This window comes from Camelus dromedarius, chromosome 12 (assembly GCF_036321535.1).
Source record: "Camelus dromedarius isolate mCamDro1 chromosome 12, mCamDro1.pat, whole genome shotgun sequence".
Taxonomy (NCBI): Eukaryota; Metazoa; Chordata; class Mammalia; order Artiodactyla; family Camelidae; genus Camelus; species Camelus dromedarius.
Window position 1 is genome coordinate 42462188 of NC_087447.1, and position 22596 is coordinate 42484783.

At 36.1% G+C, this 22596-nt stretch overlaps 1 protein-coding gene across 6 annotated transcripts in view; it reads left to right on the forward strand.

Moving 5' to 3' along the window:
• DENND5A (DENN domain containing 5A) overlaps nt 1-22596 on the forward strand; it is a 76392-nt gene that overhangs the window by 9350 nt on the left and 44446 nt on the right. For 4 of the 6 annotated variants that reach the window (XR_010383401.1, XM_031460052.2, XM_064492583.1 and 1 more), the window contains exons 2-4: nt 15530-15601; nt 16375-16484; nt 18179-18836. Coding sequence is in view for 5 of the 6 variants with exons in the window: in XM_031460052.2 (XP_031315912.2) it covers nt 15530-15601; nt 16375-16484; nt 18179-18836 (840 nt within the window). In the remaining variant the exon portion in view is untranslated. The remainder of the gene's footprint in view (nt 1-15529; nt 15602-16374; nt 16485-18178; nt 18837-22596) is intronic. The other 2 variants (XM_064492579.1, XM_064492580.1) reach the window with 1 other exon arrangement.

Genomic DNA, 22596 nt, shown 5'->3' on the forward strand with positions numbered 1-22596 from the left:
AATGGCTGAGTGTGGGGTAGACAGGTTCTCTATCCTATGGTGAGTGAATGGGGAAAACATCACTCTGATTGTACTTATATTTATAGCTTGGATTTGTTGAGAGGATGTGAGTATGATGTGAGGTTTTGTATGAATTGTTTTGATTAAATGTATTGCACATTTAGTAAATATCTGTGCGTTGATATTTTGATGAATTGTGGGAATATTTTCACCTTGAGAGATTATTAAAATTTTTGGCTTGACACATTTTCTTCTCTTTCAGTGGTAGCAGAAGTGTATTCATTTTCAGAATTCTCCTTTAGCCTCATTCTGTAATAGATTTGTTAGTTTGGTTTCTGCTGCTGTGGTAAGAACTGTTATAATTAGCATTTCTGCATCCTCTAACACTTTTATGGATTTGCTTCAAAGAACTCCTCCCTCCACCCCCCAAAAAAAGCTTTTGTTGTGCTAAATATTTCTTCAAAAATGGCATTTTATGCTGGGCAATCTCTAAATGTGAAATTCCAAATAACCACATTTGAAAAAAATATCTGCAAGACTGAAATGGCACCAGAAGCTTTTTTGCCCCATTGTCGTGGTAAATTATCTATAGATTGGAGAGGATATAACTGAATTGGTAAGAGGAGACTGAAACCTGAGATCATTAAGCATTTATGTAGGAGCATTTAATTCCTCTGAGTGAATTCAAGTCTCCTGACCCAAATTACTTGAGTATTTTAGTATAAATAAACCTACTTGAGTTCTGAAAGAATTTTGGGGTGATTATCATTTAGTCACTGTCAGTAACCTTTAAGGAATCATGGACTTACTGCAAGACATATTTTCAAGACTGAGAAGAAGTGACACATTTCTAGTCAATCTAGAATGGTTTATTAAGGCTATAGTATGAAGATATAGAAAAGGAAGCTGTGATTATTAGAAGTCAACACAGACCCACTGAAAGTATGTTCAGTCAGACTTGCCACATTTTCTTTATTAGGGGAGTAGACTGGTAGAGGAGGGAAATACCATTTTTTGATTCAAGAATGTTTTGAACGGAATGATTAGGATATAGTTGGGGATAAGAGATTTGAGCTGTATAATGAAACAGGTGGTACAAAAGTAGAAGTATTAGAAGGGAGATATGACTTAATAGCAACACAAAAATATGAGACTTTTAGTTGGATGCAAGTTTGACTTATGGCAAAAGTGTCGTTTGGTTGACAAAAAGTTGTGATTTTACCTTGCATTAATAGAGAGATATTATTGAAAAAGAGAGTGGATAGTACTGTTTTAAAAGATGTTAGTTAGACCACACCTAGACAGAATGCTGATTTCAGTTCTAGGAGCTAGGGTGGGAACTGAAAATGTCATGTGAACTACATTCAAAGGAGTAGATTTGTTTTATGACCAGTAAATGGCTCTCACAATAGCTCCCACAGAAGAGTTTCAGAAGAACTCAGAGATGGAGAAATCTGTATGGAAACACAAAAGTCCCAGGATAGCCAAAACAGTCTTGAGAAAGAAGGATGGAGCTGGAAGAATCACAGTCCCTGATTACAGACTGTACTACAGAGTTACAGTAATCAAAACAGTATGGTACTGGCACAAAAACAGACATGTAGATCAATGGAAGAGGACAGAAAGTCCAGAAATAAACCTACTCACTTATATCAATTAATCTACAATGAAGGAGGCAAGAATATACAGTGGAGAAAAGGATCTTTTCAATAAATGGTACTGGGAAAACTGAACAGCTACATGTAAAAGAATGAAATTAGAACATTCTCTAACATCACATACAAAAATAAACTAAAAATGGATTAAAGACCTAAATATAAGACTAGATACTCTAAAACTCCTAGAGGAAAACATAGGCAGAACACTGTTTGACATAAATTGCAGCAGTATATTTTTGGGTAAACCTCCTAGAGTAAGGGAAACAAAAGCAAAATAAACAAATGGGATCTAATCAAATTTACAAGCTTTTGCACAGCAAAGAAAACCATAAGCTAAATGAAAAGACAACGTATGGAATGGGAGAAAAGATTTGCAAATGATGCAATCGACAAGGGAATTTCCAAAGTATACAAACAGCTCATACAGCTTAATATCAAAAAACCAAATAACCCAATCAGAAAATGGGCAGAAGACCTAAATAGACATTACTCCAAAGAAGAGATACAGATTGCTAACAGGCACATGAAAAGATGCTCAACATTGCTAATTATTAGATGAATGCAAATCAAAACTGCAGTGAGGTACCACCTAACACCAGTCAGAATGGCCATCATCAAAAAGTCTACAACTAATGAACGCTGGAGAGGGTATGGAGAAAAGGGATCCCTCCTACATAGTTGATGAGAATGTAAATTGGTGCAGCCATGATGTTTTTAGTTTTTTTAAGGAAAAAAACTAAAAATAGAGTTATCATATGATCCAGCAATTCCATCCCTGGGCATATATCTGGAAAAGATGAAAACTAATTTGAAAAGATACATTCACTCCAGTGTTCATAACAGCACCACTTACGGTAGCCAAAACACAGAAGCAACCTAAATATCCATTGACAAATGAATGGATGAAGAAAATGTGGTACACACACACACACACACACAATGGAATATTACTCAGCCATAAAAAAGAATGAAATAATGCCATTTGCAGCAGCATGGATGGACCTAGAGATTATCCTACTAAGTGAAGTAAATCAGACAGAAAGACAAATATATGATATCACTTATATATGTAATCTAAAAAAATGATACAAATGAACTTATCTACAAAACAGAAACAGACTCACAGACATAGAAAATAAATTTATGGTTACCAAAGGGGAAAAGGGTGGGAGATAGATTAGGAGTTTGGGATTAGCAGATACACACTACTTTATATAAAATAGGTAAGCAACAAGGACCTACTGTATAGCACAGGGAACTATATTCAATATTTTGTAATAACCTATAATGGAAAAGAATCTGAAAAAGAATAGGTATATATATGCAGAACTGAATCACTTTGCTGTGCACCTGAAACTAACACAATGTTGTATATCAACTATTTATGTCAATTTAAAAAAAAGTTGGGGAAACATAAAATAAGCAAGAGTATACCAGATAGACTATGAAAAAATAATAGTGGGGGAAAAAAGAGAAATGGTGGTATTTGACTGCAATAGCTTGAATACTGTCTACTGCCACTATTGCCTCTATAAATAACTATTGCAGGAAAATTGCTACCCTGTTAGTCATTCTGCTAGGGTCCTCATTTTAGCAGACCTAATGATTTTCTAGGAAAAGGAGGATCACTGTTTGTAGGGTTGTTGAACTAAATGGAACTGATTCATTTTCAGAGTCTGTCTAGGCAAGAGAGTATGAGAGACGTAGAAGACAATGGACATTAAGAAGGTGGAGAGAAAAAATTGACATAGCATTTGCTCCTTAGGCTCTTTCTAAGAAGCTTTTCATCTAAACCTTTGGCAGCAGTGGCAGCTTTTAGTCTTGATTTTCTTCCAAGGACCGATAGAAGGCCCAGGCCTCATGTCTGCATGTGCATTTTACTAAGCTCAGTTACTGGCAAACTGGGTTGGGCTCCCAGTTTAACCCCATTTATTATTCTCTCTGGACCTCTATCAAGAGAAGTCTCGGAGGGGCCATCTTTTCCCTAACTACTGAAGGATAGGACAGCTTGGACATTGATGGTGCTTGGTGCAGGAAAGGATCCAGGAGATTTGGGTTGCTTTAGTTGGGGAGGAACCCTCTCATGATCTGTGAGTTGAGGATACTGCTCTGTATCACAGCAGAGAACTTGGGATTTTATTCCTTTTTAGGCTCCTGATGAAGATTACTTACTCTTAGTTGTTTTTCTTACACCAAGATTGTACTTCTTGACTGCTCTAAATTCTAAAGTTCTAAGAGACATCCACTTTAATGTAGTAGATGTAAAGAACTTTGGTTGGGGTGTCTGGAGGGGTTTCTAATCCCATTTTGCCTTATACCCATTGGTGACTTATTATCTCTGAGCCAGTTTCCTTATCTGTAAAATCAGAGGGTTGTGGTGATTAATGGAATAATATACTATGTGAAAGTATTTTCAGTGGATTTTAGTGGTGTATGTATTTTTCCTTTTTCTTTTTTTGCATTCAAGGTTTCTTATTCCATATAATGCAAAGAGGGGAGGAAATGTGCAGAGAGTGTGTGGACAATTATGAGATGTTTTGGTTCATGAAGTTGACCTTTTGAGGAGGAATGCTTTTAGTTTTCTAAGACTTAAAGAAGACACATAAAAAGCTCTGACAGGGCTTTAAGGAAAAGATCTATGTTTTCCTCTTTGGAAATTTTTGCAAAAACACAGAGAAAGGGGGAATTGGGTGAGTAGAAAGCTGGAAAGAAGGAAATTGTTGTCTTGAAATTTTATTTTTGAGAGGACCCTGCTTTACTCATTTGTGGTAATCTGGGAAGGCAGAAAGTTTCTGTCTCAGGTTGGAAACTAAATCGAGTCTTGGTAGATTTTTCACTATAAGGTAGTACTGGGTTATGAGTTTACATCCTTTTTTCTCCCAAGAGGGATTTTAGTAACAAGGCAGGTTATTCCCCTTTTTGCTGTCAAGGAATAATGTAGCTATGCAAATCCTTTGTAGGTGATGAGTCAGGACTCCTACAGTTGTTTTGGCTTTGAGTTAAATTTAAAGTTTTGTTCATTTCAGTTTTCAAATATTGAAATGTTAATATTGTGTAACTATTTTAATACATGTTTCTTTGGTTTAATAGGAGGACATGACATATTAGTCTTTTAGTATTCACCTTTAAACTGGTGCATATAAATAGGAAGAGTTTTTTTTAGTAGTCTACATCCTTGTACTGTAACAGTGTTAAGACATCTAAGTTGTTGCAGTATAGAAATTAGGAATTAAATTAGTATTCTAAATCCTAATTTCAAAAAGTCTCTTCTTTAGCAGCTTGAGAGAAATGTGCTATTAAATTATTCATATTTTTTAGTATAATCTCTTTATCTTGAGATCATACATGTTCATTGTGGGAAATTTAGAAAATATAAAAAAGTAAAAGGAAAAAAATAGCAGTCATCCATAGTCTAGCCTTGTAGAAGTACCATAACCATGTTTAGTATTTTGTATATTTCCTTCCAAAACTTTTTCTGTTATTGTTTTAAAATATATTGTAAGCAAACTATCATTTTTTGCAGTTTATAGAAAAGTTACATCATAGGTACTTAAGAATGTATATTTCTTTACTTCTTTTAATGTTCCTTGTTCTGATTTTAATTTTTTCTATAATTTTTCTCACATATGCCATCTTATTTTTTGAGATAGGTAGAACATAAATCATAAAATTTAAAAAACCCCACTATCTTCAGTATGTCTTAAGCTCTGTGGAGTAAGCTATCAAGTTTCATCTGAACTCATATTCACTAGGCTTCTTGAGTGCTTTAACTGTGCCTCTGTTTCCTTTCTTTCCTTTTATTTCCACATGATTGTATCTAGTTATAAAACTGTATTAATCTTCTTTATTACTCTCTTCATTTCTTCTCTGTGATTTGCATCATGCAAAAGATTCTTTTTGTTATAGGAGTTTGTGTGGTTAGTCTCTTGGGTGAGGCGTGTAATGGATATCTTAAAGCAGTGGCTTATCATAGTTTTTGCTTCAAAGATCCCTTTGAGAATTTGATACAAACAATGGATCCTTACCTTAGCTCCATCAATCTGGATTATTTGAAATCTTGGCTTGCTAGGCCTTGCACAGCTAAACCTTGGGATGTCCCTTTGTCTTGGAGTTATCCTTTGCCACACTGTCTTGTGATAGATCTCGTTTCCTACATCCCATATGAACAGTTCTTGGTTAATTTTAGTTTTGGCAGAGAACCTTTTAAGTTTCCACAAGTGTTGTTATTTTATGTCTCTCTGTTTTTTTTTTTTTTTAAACAACTTTATTGGAGATATAAATTGCATACCATGAAGTCCATATCCCCCACTGCAGGCAACCACAAATCTACTTTCTGTCTCTGTAGATCTGCTTATTCTGGACATTTTGTTTAAATGAGATATAATTTAAAAAACCTTTTTGATAAACTTTTTATTTTAGAATAGATTTAAATTTACAGAAAAGTTGTGAAGATAGTACAGGGAATTCCTATATACTCCACAACCGGTTTCCTGTAATAGTATTTTGCATTAGTAGGGTACATTTGTCACAATTAGTGAGTCAATATTGATACATTATTATTATTAATTAAAGTGTGAGTCTGTTTTCATCCACTGTGCTAGATCTTTGAAGTGAACTTTCAATTTGGAAATTCATGCCCTTCATTTCTGGGAAAAAAGGAAAAAATAAAATTATTTTATTGATAAGAACTTCCCCTTTATTTTCTCTGTTCTCTCTTTATGGAATTCTGTTATTTGTATATTAGACTTCCTGGACTGACTCCCTACTTTATTCATATTCTTAGTTTTTGCCTAACTCTTTTTATGTTCCAGGAAACAGTTTTTCAGGCTTTTTTTCTTTCTTTTTTTTTTTTTTTAACTTTTTTTTATTGATTTATAATCATTTTGCAATGTTGTGTCAAATTCCAGTGTTCAGCACAATTTTTCAGTTATTCATGGACATATACACACTCATTGTCACATTTTTTTCTCTGTGAGTTATCATAACATTTTGTGTATATTTCCCTGTGCTACAGGCTTTTTTTTCTTTTTGATGATTTTGGTAGTTTTGAAGAATATTAGTCAACTGTTTTGTAGAATGTCCCTCAGTTGGGATGTGTATGTTTTTCCTTGATTAGACTGAGATGATGGTTTACATAGGTAAAATGTCATTTTCATCATATTATATCAAGAAGGCATACATACTCTCAACATGATTTATCATTGTTAATATTAATCTTGATCACCTGGTAGTGTCTGTCAGATTTCTCCAATGTAAAGTTACTCTTTTTTTCCTATGAGTAGCCCATAGTTAAGGAGTAGGGAGTTATTTTCCACTTCTTGAGAGCTGAGTATCTACATAAATTATTTGGAGTTCTTCTGCACAGGAGATTTGTCTGTTCTCCCTCTATTTAATCATCTATTTATATTAGGATGGACTCATGATTTTTATTTTATTCTTTGGGTTATAATTCAACTTGTTTATTTTGTTGTTCAGATTTTTCTAGATTTGGCCCTTGGGGGATCTTTCAGTTAGCTCTTGTGTCTCTTTGACATGTCCCCATCATTGTGGGGTTTTTTGAGCACTTCCTTACCTTCTGCCACTACAAGATGCTCCAGGCTAATCCTGTATATTTTCTGCTCAGTTAAAGAACCAGCCATTTCTCTAAGCAGCCCTGTTTGTTCGTTTGTTTGTTTTAATGAGAATGATATTAGAAACCAAGATCTGGGTTTAGTTGTCCTTATTGTTACTGGAGTTTTGTTTCTTCTAGGCCCTATGATAGAATTTTTGAAGTTTTCTTTTTTCTGCATAATTTTCTGTTTTCTCGAAGTTGCACTGATTGATTGATTGGCTAGAGGTATTTTTCTTTAATCTTAGAGTCTCTTCCCAAATGCCTCATGATCTCTGGCTATACATTTACATTTAAGAATAATGCACCAATGATTGGGAAGCTCTGTTCATAGGTGGGGTTCAATTACTGAGAGGTTCACTATAAAATGATTTGGCTGCATAGTTTCTTCCTTGTACCATTGATATCACTAGGTCTTTTTTTCATGGGCTGGTTAAATTCACCTAAAAGGCTCCTCTAGAACTCTGTTTTGAGGGCATAATCTTAGCTGCCAACTTTCTGAGAGCCAAGTAGTGGAAGAGCACTGAGGATCTCAATGTGAAGTATGTAAACTTGCTCTTATTTCCCTATTTTTAGAGTGATACTCTTGCTCTCAGCTGTGTCTGGTTTCCTAGCTGTTAATGCTTGATACCTCAACTGTGCAATCCCAAGTATAGACATCCATTCTTCTTTTTTTATTTTTAATTGTGATATAATTGACATGTAATGTTGTATTGGTTTTAGGTGTACAGCATGATTTGATATATGTATATATGGTGAAATGATTACCATAAGTCTATTACCAGTTAGTTTTTTCTTATGATGAGAACTTTTAAGATTTACTCTCTTAGCAGTTTCAAATATAGAATACAGTATTGTTAACTATAGTCACAATGCTGCTCATTACATCCCCAAGACTTATTTATCTTACAAACTGAAAGTTTGTACCTTTTTACCACCATTACCCATTTACTCACCCGACTCATTTTTAAATTTATCTATTGGGAAAAATAAACTTTCAGTTTTCTTTTGAAATGGAGGAGGCCAGATGGAATGGGAAGGGTATGGGGTAGGGTGGGGTTCAACTGGTTCTTTTTTTTTCTTATTGACATATATATGTAATTCATGTAACATAAATGTGCCATTTTAAAGTGTACAGTTCAGTGGTTTTTAGTGTTGATTCACGGTGTCACACAACCATCACCACTATGTAGTTCCAGAACATATCCATCATCCCAAAAGAAACTGCATATGTGTTAGCAGTTAGTCCCCTGGCAACCACTTTCTTTTCTATGAATATGCCTATTCTGGACATTTTATCTATATGAAATTATGCAATATGTGGCCTTTTGTGTCTGGCTTCTTTCACTTAGCATAATGTTTTCAAGGTTCATTTGTGTTGCAGCATGTAACAGTACTTCATTTCTTTTTATGGCCGAATAATGTTCCATTGTGTAGTTATACAACATTTTGTTTATCTATTCATGAGCTGATGCCAGCTGGTTCTTAAATAGACTTTCAGCCAATCCTTCTGTTTTTAGCCCCATCTTAATCCCTACTTCCATAAGCGCCTAATGCTACAAGTTCCTGAGCTTTTTGGAGGTTATGTTGTATCTTATTTATCTCAAGTCTGCTGTCAGTAACCATTCATCCATCTGCTTTCCACCTTCTAAAATTTTGTTGATTATTACCTTGACTTTCATTCTTTATATTTATACAGCCCCATTTCTACTGCTGTTTTAGTGGGATTTTGGGGAGGGAGAGGCAGCAGAGGGAGAACTAATGTGTGCCTTCAGTTCACAATTTGAAAGGTAGAATTTCTATGCTCAGCCAGACTCTATAGACGCAACAGTCATTAAGTCATGAAATGATTGAGCTGGAAGAACCTTTGCAGATCACCAGCTAGTCCTCTACTTCTGTATCTTTCAGGTGAGGAAAGTGAGACCCACAAGACTCAGATTATTTAGGGTCATGCAACTAATAGCCAAGGTGAGACCTTAAACATGTTTTCTTCCTCCTAGATTAGTTGTTTACATTCAATTTAGGCCGATTGTTTTAAACTTTGGTATTGAGGAGAGCATGGAGACCATTGCTCAGACGTGTCCTCTGCTACTTCTTACTTAGAGATCCCAGTCCAGTGGGTTTGCCTCAGCCCAGTTTTCTGGAGGGCCCAGCTTTTAGAGAAAAGTATACATGTATAGCCTCTGGGAGCCCTCAGTCTATTTAAAACAGTATGTGTATTTCCGCCTCACCAGTGTGGGTTCATTAGACTGTTCTGAAAGACCATGAATTTGGCAGTTTGTTGCTTCCCCTACCAAACAGAGGAAATTACGTTACTAAATTCAAGAGATTAGCTCAACAGATGTACACCTTGCATGGTATTTGGCTGGGCTGAGGGGGGAGTATATACATTTGATACCTTGCTACCAAAGTTCTGTCTTAGCTATCTATGATTTGGAGCAGTCCTATCTGGATAGGTTTTCAAACCTCAGTCTCTTGTTAAAACTGGGTCCATGAGAAGTTCAGCCATTTTAGAAATACTAGGTGCATGAGTTGGACTAGGTATGGTGCCTGGAAAATGTCAAGGAGACAAAGCATCGGTAAAAGTAATGGCCGTATACACAAATCTAAAGTTATCTGACGAAGAAAATATGTTGAGAAAGAAAGTGAACAAATCTGCCTCAAGGGGAACACACAGAGGGAACAGATGGTTTCTATTGCTCTTTTTTTTTCCTGCTCTTTCTTCCTTCCTTTCTTTCTTTCTCTCTTCCTTTCTCTTTCTTTCTCTCTTTCTTCCTTTCTCTTCCTTTCTCTTCCTTTTTCTTTCTCTCTTCCTCTCTTCCTCCCTTCCTTTCTCCTCCTCCCTTCCTCTTTCTTTCTTTCTTCCTTCCTTTCTTTCTTTCTCTCTTTCTCTTTCTTTCTTTCTCTCTTTCTTCCTTTCTCTTCCTTTCTCTTCCTTTTTCTTTCTCTCTTCCTCTCTTCCTCCCTTCCTTTCTCCTCCTCCCTTCCTCTTTCTTTCTTTCTTTCTTTCTTCCTTCCTTCCTTTCTTTCTTTCTTTCTTTCTTTCTTTCTTTCTTTCTTTCTTTCTTTCTTTCTTTCTTTCTTTCTTTCTTTCTTTCTTTCTTTCTTTCTTTCTTTCTTTCTTTCTTTCTTTCTTAAGTGAAGTATAGTCAGTTTACAATATTGCATCATCTATTGCTTTTTCATTGGAAAGCCTGGTGAGCAGCTTTCCTAGGTACATAGAGCCTTCTAAAAGGCCTTGTAGCTTGTCCAAGGTGGGGAGCAGCTCACTATCTACAGTCTGGATATTTGTTTGTGAATGTCTGACTCCTGAGCACCACAGTCAGCTGGTGGTGTGGTCCAAGGTATAGGCTGTCTCTTCAAGGAGCAGTTACCTTCTTCACTTTATGCTGCAGGAGCTGTAAATTTACCTCCATTTTATTTGTACAAGGGATGAGGGAGAGAGTGACGAGTGCAGTGTAAGATGGTTTTCTTTAGCTACCAAAACTCTGCTTACTAGTCTTACTGTTTTTTTAAGCTGTCTCTATTTAAAAAGTGCTGATAGTAATGAAGTAGTCGTCTAAAAGTAAGGACAAGGTTAATTCTCGTTTAGTTAGACATTTGCATTCCCTTCTCACTACATTGTGCCCCATTAATCAAAGATGACAGAAGATGATCTCTGATTTGCACAGGGTTCAGAAAATTACCTGGAAGATAAGGAGAATTGAATGCTGGGGCAGTGAGTGAGTTAAAGATAAAATACAAGCTGGTTTTTTCAACATGCACCAAAAACAGAAGTGAGTTGGTGTAATACTATTCTGATGGGCAGTCTGTTTCAGAAATGTTTGTAATAGGGAAGTTACAGTAGCATCTTTTAATGCAGGAAGTAAACTGATTATAGCATGAGTGGCACTAAATTGGTGACCAATGTCACCAGTCAATTCTGGGACAACTCTAGGATATCCCAGAATACCAATATGCAAAGGTTGGTATAATAACCTGGTTGTATCCATTCTCAGAGGAAAAAATTCTGTCACTCTTGCTGTAGATAATGTGAACCAGACCTTTTAGGATTGGTATTGATGTGGTGAGGTGAGGCAATCCATATGACGTTTTGTTCTGGGCCTAGAGAGGGGAATAGCTCAGCTGCCTTCAGAGAGTTCTGTCCCAGGTGTAGCTTTAAATGCTTGAATTGTGTTGCCTGCAGCCTCTGCTTTAAAACCTTGACAGGTTGTTAAAAAAACATAATTTTTTTAACTTAAAAACTCTACTTTTTTAAACATTGAACTTTTTATTTGAGATAATTGTAGATTCATATGCTGTTGGAAGAAATAATACAGAGAAATTACCTTGTACCCTTTACCCAAAGGTAACATCTTGCAAAACTATAGTATACTGTCACAACCAGAATGTTGTCATTGATACAATCAAGATACCGAATAGTTCCATCACCACAAGAATTCTTGGGATTGGTCTTTTATAGCCACCCTCTCCCCATCCCTGACCTCTAGGAACCACTAATCTGTTTAATTTCTATAATTTTGCCATTTCAAGAATGTTATACACCTGGAATCATACAGTATGCAACCTATTGGGATGGGCTTTTCTCACTCTTGTAGTGCAGGTCTGCAGCAGTGAAATATCTTAGTTTTGTTTTACTTGAAAATGTTTTACTTTGCCTTTATTTTTGAAGGATTTTTTCTGTTCATAAAATTCTGGGTTGACAAGGCTTTTTTTTTTTTTCTTTTCTTAGTACTTGAAAGGTCTTCTAATCGCCGTTGTTTCTGATAAAGAGGCAATGGTAATTTCAATAATTATTTTCTCCTTAATGTATTCTTTTTCTCTGGTTCTGTACAAGATTTTCTCTTTAAATTTTTTCTCTTTCTCTCTCTCTCTTTTTTTTTCCTCCGGAATTTTGACTGTGTGTGATTTACTTAGTATTTATCCTGTTTGGGATCCACAGAGCTTCTTCACTCTATAAGTTTATATCTTTTACCAAACTTGGGAAGTTTTTGATTATTATTTCTTCAAATATTCCTTTTTTTTTTAATGGATGTACTAGGGATTGACCAAGGACCTCTTGCATATTGAGCATGCACTCTACCACTGAGCTGTACCCTCCCCTTGAGTAAAATAAAGTATTTTATTTCAGACTGTATGAAAAACTGCATGTTTAGATTAACCTTTAAATGATGAAAATACTTCTTGCCCAAATTAGGAGAAACATTTGGAGTTGTGGTTTCTAACTTTTTTGGGTCATGAGATCCTTTGAGAATCTAATGGATATTGTGTTCTCTCCCCAGAAAGATGCAAATATTTTCAGACAAAATTTCATAAGTCATTTTAGAGAGTTTAGGGGTTTGAAGCTTCTCAGCATAAGCATCCCTCATTTACGGTTATTCAAATCAAGCTAGTACCAGCAGGCTAATAGCAATACAATTGTCAGTTTGTTTCTGGCTGGGTCAAAGCAGAACAAATAAACAAAGAACCTATTAAATGTCCTTGTAAGGCATGCATGCTTAAAAAAAAAAATCCGTTATGATTGTATCTGAACTGTACTTTCCAGGGCAGATTCACAAAGATAGGCTGATACCTAGTTGACTAATTTTTAAGTTGCTGTTAGAAATGGGCCTTAGTTCTGATATCCATACCTGCTGACATTTGTGTACTCTGTTATATGTTAGGCAAATAATTAGTTGTTGTTTCTAGGACAGTAGGACAGTTGTGGTTGTGATGTCATATTCCTGATATTGTTTGAATTTCTGAAGGTCTGAATAATTGCGGGTTTAAGGGACCTGTGACATATATGTAGGTTTCAGGAGGTGGGGCTGTGTAGATGTTCTCAGGCATTAAGTCTCTGTTGCTTATCCTCAAAAAACTCAGACGTTAGTAAATGATGAGAGATTGAATTGTTTTAATAAAAAGATCTTAGGTTTGTGATCCCCTTCCTCTGTTACTTTTCTGACACTCTTCATAGGGTGGCTATAACGAACATGATTTGTTCTTAGGGCCCTCATAGTTGTTCTTTTACGCCTACTTTCCCCTTGCAATGAAAATAATTTTGCTCCTGCTGCTGGTCTGGTTCAATACACAGGAGTTTTGTCTAAGATTGGCACTCTCTGTGTTGCCTTTACTCAGAACCTGACTCTTTAACAAGACTTCTTTACTCAGTTTAAAGAAGGAGCAGGAGGGTGGAGAGAATCTGAAGATCACTTCTCCCTGTGATTCATAGCTTCTCCCTCCTCTTTGTCTACACTGCAGGTCAGCTCAGCATATTCATCTCTGTCTCCATTCTTCATCCCACTGGTTGTTTAAAATTCTCCTTTTAAATAGTCCCCTGTCCCATCTTTTGAATGCTCATGATGTCTTAAGGGGCACCTCATAGCCATCTTAGGAAAACATCTTTCTCTAAAGGCTTTCATATAGGACATTGGTAACTGCTCTGATTCCTGTATATGTTCAGATATTTTGTGGTTTTTTTTTTTTTTTTTTTTTTTTTTCACTGAGGGGATTTTCTAGCCTAGTAAGGAAGAAATGAGCAAACTGACAACTAAAAGTGAAGAAGCTTAGGAGGAAGAAATAGTTATCTTCTCTCAGAACTGAATTCAGTTTAAAAATACATTCTGAGAATGTCAGACTGTAGACAAGATCTTACGTCAGCTGCTTGCTGTTTAATTGCTTTGTACAGTAAGTGCAGGCTTGCCACGGCTGGGCTCTTTGCAGGTGTTAGTGAAAGCTCTGAGACTAGCTCTACATAGCGGTAGGGCTTTGTAGCTGCTGCTATTACCAGCTGCCTGCTGATTTTGCCAGTCTTCTTTAGTGAAGATTACCAAATGTATTTTGAGAGATGAAATTTGCTGGAAAAAAAATTCAGAAAAATCAGTTTGGAAGAAGGGATCAGAAATGAGAGAAATTGAAATTATGGAACTTGCTTTACTAACAGAAAGAAGGTTGGGTCTTGACAGAAGTTGAAAATGACGAATAAGTAGGCCTTTGATGATGATGATGAGCGAAACCTGAGTGAAAATGTGAACAAAGGTTTTAATTATAAAAGTGATAACTTTCTTTCTAAAATAATCAACATCTTGATTTAATCAATATTTAGAAAATTATGTATGCTCCAAAACAATATACCTTCTTTTTTAGTGTGCCTAAAATATTTATAATCATTTAATATTTTGCCAGAAGAAAAGCAGTAACTTTGTGACTGGAATCATTATTAGTTTCTGCAACAGTTGCCTTAGAATTAATATGAACTTTTTTAGAAACCTTGGAGATGCCTCTGGGATGATTTTGAGTGAAGGACTATCTGACTTTAGGTTCATCCCAGTGCTGTGTTGGTGAGGAGTACCTCATCCTTAATAATCACCAGCCAACTTAGAGAAGCTTTAGTTGGAGCAGAATTTATTCTAAGAGCTAAAGCATGTGAATAGGATCCTGTGCAAGGGTGCTCTGAGTGGTTAGACCACATAAGCTGAAGATCTGGAGTGTTCCAGATAGTAACCTCCCTGCAAAGTGGTTATTTGTGTGTGGTCAGTTTTCCTGTACATTTGACAGTAAGGTCCTTGAGGGTAAGTGCTTCATCTGGTTCACCTCTATCCCCTACGGTACCTAAGGCCCTTGTATAACATGATTATTCAGTAAATAGGTATAGAATTCAATTGAATTGGCCTTGATCATGTTTCCCATCTACTTTTCCATGACTCCTACTCAATCTATTTGTTTGAACTATTTAGGTGCATTTAATTTGTCCCTATCTCCCTATCCCCTTTGGAAAAGCAATATTTGGGGCAGTATACTTTTAGATAAAGCTTTATAGTAATTTAATATTTGTTGAACTCTTCATCCCATTATACTGTATTGTAATGTTTCTCACACTGTAAATTGTGACCTTTAGTAGGTCTGCAATTAGCATTTTTGGTTTTGGTAATATAGAGTAAATACCATGAGAAGACATCACATATAGTAAGGGTAAGTATTGTTTTGTGAAGTTTTTGTCTTAGGTAAATTTATTTATTTATTTATTGTTTGATTTGGGGTGGGTAATTAGATTTGTTTGTTTGTTTGATAGAGGTACTGGGGAATGAACCCAGGACCTCATGCATGCTAAGCATGCACTCTACCACTGAGCTATAACCTTCCCCCAGGTAAATTTGTATATACTGTATCACGTGTGTGTTTGTTGCTTCATGATGTAAAATTTATTTCATACTGGAGTCATGGTCAAAAAAGTTTGAATAACACTGCTTTATTGTAATACTATGTTATTTCATTTATCATATAGCATTATGCCAGTACATACAGGCTTCTAAAGCCAGGGATGGTGCCAGCCCTTTCATTTCAAGTACGACTGAAGGTAAAAACAAAACAAAGTTGAGAAAACATCCAAAGCTTTCTTGTGGCTCTTACATAAGTCTTCTCTAGTGGCATTTTGTACCCTTTGACTTTCTAACTTTCTTATATGCCTTTTTTGACCAGTAGATTTTTCACATTTGTATCCTTCTAGGTGGTGGGTTCTTTGGTTTATCCTCTTTTCACTTCAGTGTTCTTATTTCAGTATACTCTAATGTTTTTAGGAGTGGGAAGGGGGAGTCAAAGGAGAATTTCAGAAATTTCAAGTTATTCTGAATTGACAAAACAGCTCATTAGATTTACTCTGAAATCTGCTTACTTAATGTTCTTGAATTTTTAAGTCCCTTTATATTTTTTTCAGAAAGTTTAGAAATGCATACTTTATTCTGAATTCAAAATAATTTATACTTCTATGATGTTATCAGTTGACTTTAGGCAACCTAAATGTGGTTTTTAGGAAAAAAAGATGGATATAATTCTTTATCCTTTCTTATGCTTTCTCCCCTCTTCTCCCAGGAAGATTAACCATTGGGTTTATAGTAATAATATTAAAGGAAAGCAAAGATAGCTAGTGGTGTCCAATATTAACCATGCTAAACTTTTCCAGCTTCTTTATGGATCTAATAACCATAATACCTTTCCTGTTCTTAGATGCTTGGCGTACTAACTCTTTTGCCTTCATTTCTGTACCTTGCTGGACTACCAAGCTCAGACATTCATAACCCTGGTTTTCAAGGGACTCTGTGGAGATGATTTGCTTCATTCTTTTTCTTGCAGGAGAAAATTTTGAGCAGACACCACTGAGACGAACATTCAAGTCTAAGGTCCTTGCACGATATCCTGAGAATGTAGACTGGAATCCCTTTGACCAAGATGCAGTGGGAATGGTTAGTATTTGTTAGCTACAAGTGTAAAAGAATTTACAGAGTAATTTATAGTAGGATCATGAATTTAGATTATGTAGCAGTGGTTCCATCAAGTATCAGTAACTTTTGAAGATGGGATTGTATGCATATTGTTCATGATTCTGCATTTTGATCAATATATTAGATATTCAGAATATATCAAATATACCAAAAGTCACAATGTGTTTCTGCTGTATCAGGCAAATACATAATATTGAGTTAGTGCACTTTTTTGTGTGAAACTGGGATATTGGTTGCTTATAGCATTGGTATTGCATGATGTGTAAAGTTTAAAGCAGTTTTTCTCTTAATCCGAATTGTATATGTATGAGTAATATGGCAGAAATGGGTATTTTGTTTCGTTATAATTTTAGTTAGGACAGCATTTTAAATCTCATGTAGAATGCTTCTTTGAATTAGCTAACTTTTATTGAGTATTCATCTTGTGCTAGGCACTGTGGTATGTATTTTACTGAACTAATTCATTTAATTCTCACAATACCCATTATGTCGATAATATTAAATAAACACACACAGACCCAGACACATATTTTACAGATGAGGAAACTAAGTTCCAAAGAGATTAAGTCATGTGTTCAAGGTCATATGGCTAAGGAGCAACTGAATGAGTTTAAACACCATAGTCTGGTTACAGAACTCTGCTCTTAACTACGTCTTTGTATTGCCTCTGTTACTTTTTAATAGCTTTTTGAGGATGATCTTGTTTGATGCATGCAATAACCCTGTGAAGCAGGCAGAGTAAACTGTATCATTGTCATTTCACAGGAGAGGAAACTGAGTCTTAGGGAATGTGAAGTTTTTTGACTCCTAGTCCAGTTCTTATTTCCTTTTAACATGCTGCATTCTAGAAGCACCTAGGCTTTGAGAAATCAAGTTCAAGGCTAATGAATGTGCCATAATGTAGCTGCTTGTATTTGTTAACCCACACTCCTGGTAGTTCATTTGTATAGCCAGGTTTGTATAAAAGTGGAAAATGGGACTGATTGATTCAGGTCAGTTTGATTAGCTATCCAAGTTTCTTTATATAACCCATCTGAGTTAAAGTGAAAAAGTTCATCTTTATCCCGATTATGTCATCTCCTTGCTTTATATGAAATGAGCACCTTTTTTTTCCTATGAAAAGAGGTTTTATTGATGACAGAATCATGTGAGCTGATAAGAGTCTAAAACTGTTTATTTTTAGGCACGAAGTTGCATCTATCTGGATTTATATGTATTTCTAGCATCATGTCTTAATACATGCTGTCATGCTTAACCACCTACCTAAATTCTACAAGCTTTCTTTTACCTCTTTATCTTTGTGCATTGTCTTTGTGCCCCTGATATACCCTTCTTTCTCCTGTCTACCTGATGAATTCTAGCATAAGCTCATCTATGAAGCCTTTTCTGATGTTCCCGGGTTGGATTGTTTGTTCTTTGTTCATCTAGCACATTTTATGTACCTCTGTATAGCCTTGATAACTGCATTATAATTTTAGTTACTTGTTTGTCTTAGAATGGGAGATCTTTAGGGCAGATATTTTGCTGTGTTGGTCTTGGTATCCCAAACACCCAGCACAGGAGGTGCTCTGTAATTAAACAAATAGTGTTGGTGTTCTGAAAAGAGGATCAGCAGTGAGTGTTCTCATCAGTTGTTTCCTTGTTGTCTTTTGCAGCTGTGCATGCCCAAGGGGCTGGCATTCAAGACCCAGGCTGATCCCAGGGAGCCTCAGTTCCATGCCTTTATTATCACAAGGGAGGATGGCTCTCGGACATTTGGGTTTGCCCTCACATTTTATGAGGAGGTGACTAGCAAGCAGATCTGCAGTGCAATGCAGACCCTCTATCACATGCATAATGCTGAGTATGATGTCCTCCATGCTCCCCCTGCTGATGGCCGAGACCACAGTGGCATGGAGGTTGGTGAAGGCACTCCTGGGACCAAGCTGCAACGCTTCAACTCCTATGACATTAGCCGGGATACACTCTATGTCTCTAAGTGCATCTGCCTCATCACACCCATGTCCTTCATGAAAGCATGTCGGAGTGTGCTGGAACAACTTCACCAGGCAGTCACTTCACCTCAGCCTCCTCCACTGCCCCTTGAGAGCTACATATACAACGTACTGTATGAGGTGCCACTCCCACCTCCCGGCCGGTCCTTGAAATTTTCTGGGGTCTATGGGCCAATAATCTGCCAGAGACCAAGCACCAATGAGCTTCCCCTATTCGACTTTCCTGTCAAAGAGGTCTTTGAACTGCTTGGGGTGGAGAATGTGTTTCAACTTTTTACTTGTGCCCTTCTGGAGTTTCAAATCCTGCTCTACTCACAGTGTAAGTCAGTGCTTACTAGAGCTTTCTCCCTACATAGGGCCGCTCTTCTTTCCATATCAGATACAGTGGGGCTGACTGTAAAGGCCAAGGGCTGTTATAGTTTGAGCAAAACCCAGATCTTTTGCAGGTAAGTGCTTGATGGCAAACTGATGGAACATGAGAGATCTATTGTTTCTAATTGGCCATCATCACGGCCTTTTCCTGGACCCTTCAGTCTGGGAGGGGAACTCTGCCACCTGATGTCTCTTCTGATTGATGCTGAAGCGAAGAGGCAAGAGTTGATGATCTTGGGAAACTGACTTATTGTCAGTTCTGTTCTGTCATTCTGCAGAGTGACTTCTGCCCCTTCCTCAGCCTGACAATAATGATGATCCTTCATATATTTGGGAAAAAAAAAGTTTGAGAAAATGAGGATGTGTTGCTTTTTCTGTTGTTTGTTTGTTGTAATTGAATTGTTTTTATAAATGAGAGGTTAAGTGAATGTGAGCAGTGGATTTGGACAGATTAAATTAGAGCAGAGGGAAACAAATGTTTGTTAAATGAGTCAGATAAGTAACATAAAATTCATTCATTCAGCATATTTATTAAGAGCCTGCTGTGTGCTAAATAACATTATTCCAGGGGCTAGGGATTCGGTGATGGACAAAAGAGATGAAAATCCGTACTGTAATAGAACTTACATTTTCGTGGGAAAAGACAGGTGATTAAATAAATAAATAAAATATATACTATGTAAGGTGGTAATAAGGTCTGTGAAGAAAAGTAAGACAGGGAAGAGGATAGTGTTGGGGAAGGGAAGTTCCAATTTTATACGAGTGATTAGTTTGGGTCTCTCTGAGTGACCCATGTTCATGTCTGTAGGAAAAGTATTCCAGGCAGAGGCGCAGGAAGTAGAAATGTTCTGAGACAAGAATGTACTTGGTATGTTCAAGAACAGTGAGGAAGCTGGGTGGATGTAATGGAGTGAGAGAGCAGGAATATAGTAGCAGTTGGTGTGAGAGACTTAACGGAGGCCAAATTGTACAGAGTCCTGTAGGCCATTGTAAAGACTTTGTTACTTCAAGATGCTTAGTCGTTGGAGGTTTTAAGATTTTTAACTTTTTGTTTTGAAATAATTCCCAGCTTATGAAAGAGTTGCAAGAAGTGTTCAGAGAACTCTTGTACACTCCCACAGTTCACCAATTGTTAACATTTGGCCTCATTTGTCATTCTCTCTCTATCTCTGAATGTGTGTGAACGTAACCGAACAATTGAGAGTCATCACCACTCCATGTTCCTTGACTCCTAAATGCTTCAGCTTTTATTTCATTAGAACAAAGACATTTTCTTATATAACCATAGTATGATTAATAAATTTAGGAAATTTAATATGGATAAAATAACAATACTGTATTCAGGTTTCACTATTGTCCAATAATGTCTATTATAATTTTTAAAAATTGAAGTATAGTTGATACACGATATTATATTAAGTTTCAGGTGTAGAACATAGTGATTCACAATTTGTTTTGTTTTGTTTTTCTTTAAAAAAATTTTTTTTTAATGGGAGAGGCAATTTTAGGTATATTTGTTTATTTTTTTAAACAGAGGTACTATGAATTGAGCCCAGGACCTTGTGCATGCTAGGCATGCACTTTACCACTAAGCTATACCCTCCCCCCAAGTGATTAACAATTTTTAAAGGTTATATTCCATATATAGTTATTATAAAATATTGTCTATATTCCCCATGTTGTATAATATATTCTTGTAGCTCATTTATCTTACACATAGTAGTTTTTACCTCTTAAACCACTACCCCAATTTTGCCCCTCCCCACGTTTGTACTGTATATCTGTGAGTCTGTTTCTTTTTTGTTATAATCACTAGTTTGTTTAATTTTTTAGATTCCACACATAAGTGAATAATAATTTTTTTTTTAAATTCCTGGTCCAGGATCTAGTCCAGTAACATACATTGCTTTTAGTTGTCAGTTCCTCATGTCTTTCATGAATGACACTTCTGAAGACTACTGGCAAGATACTTTGTAAAATGTTTCTCAATTTCGGTTTGTCTGATGTTTTCTCATGGATAGATTCAGGTTATAAATTTTTGACTGTAATATCACACAAGTGATGTTGTTCTCTTAGTGCATTGTATCAAGAGGCACATAATGTCTATTTTTATCATCATAGGAGGCACATGATGTTCAGTTGCCCCATTTTTAGTAATGTTAATTTGATCACTTGGGTAAGTTGATGTCTGCTGAATTTCTTAACTGGAAAGTTACCATTTTTCCCTTTGCAATTAATAATTTGTGGGGGAATACTTTGAAACTCTGTAAATACACTGTTCCTCTTCTAAGTTTTGCCTAATAGCTTTAACATCCATTGATGATTCTAGTCTGAATCAGTTAGTATCATGATTGCAAAATGCTGATTTTGTAACTCCATCTATATTTATTAATTGGCATTCTACTATGAGGAAGAACATTTCATTCTCCCACGTTGTTTGTTATTGTATGGACTTGTAGATTTTTATTTCATTCAGTAGGTTATATAGTACATTACTGTAATTAATTATTTTAATGCTCAAATTGTCCCACATTTGGTCCATGGGCAAAGTCTGAATAACAACAAAGTCTGAATAAACATCTGTTGAATGAATGAATTACATATGCCTATAACAAGAACAGAAGCTGCTGTATTAAGAAGTTATTCCCAAGTGGGGAATGGAGAAAAGCAGAATCCAGTTGGGAGGCCATTGTAATGATCTAAGTGAGAGATTATGTTGTCTCTGACTAAGGAGGTAACAGCAAAGTGGTATGAAATAGTTAGATTCTGGATTTGGTTTGAAGGTGAAGTAATGGAGACTGTGTTGAAATGAAGAGCATATATCCCATCTAAGGTAGACAGCTGCTGATTAGCTCTAATTAATTCCTTGTGAAATGCTGGCCTAATGTTACTAGATCTTCCAATTTTTCATGAGGACTCAGATTTTTTATGTCAAAATTCTTATTTTTAAACGTTGGTAACAACGTTCTTATTAAATACTGCAGGCCAAACAAAATGCATCTATTGTCTAGAATGTGGTTCCTGAGGCTTTACTTTGCAACTTGTTTAAAATAATGGCGTTTCAGACTCCTGTCTCTGGGTGAAATATAGACTTGTCCAAGTTGTGTTGCTTTTTTAGTTACTGTTACTTGACTGGAAGTGGGCAAAAGTGCAGTTGACCCTTGAACAACAAGGGTTTGAACTGCATAGGTCCACTTATTTGTTTTTTTTTTTTTCAATAAATATGTACTACAGGAGTAAACAATCCATAGTTGGATAGTTAGTGGAAACCATGAATGTGGAACCATGGATACAGAGGGCCGCCTGTAAAGTAATACGCTCATTTTCAACTGCGTGAGTGGTCTGTGATCCTAACCCCCCATTGTTCAACTGTACTTTGAACCAGAGACTTAGTTGAATAGTGAAGACTCTCTGGTTTAGACCAGGACAGAGGAGGAGACCAAACCAGATAGAGTATTAGAAGGTGCAGTGACATTTAGGTACCTGTGATGTAGTGGGGATGTTTAGCAGTGAGAAAAGGTGGATTAAAACCAGAAATATGATAGGTAATGTTTTTCCATCAGCTCTCCTTATATTTCCTGGAATACAGGTTATTGTATTCATAATATGAATATTTTAAGAGGGTTGAAGGCAATTGAGAAGATTTGTGTACAGAATCAAATTGAACTCAGGACCTACAGTCGTGGTTAGCAAGATTAAGAAAAAGC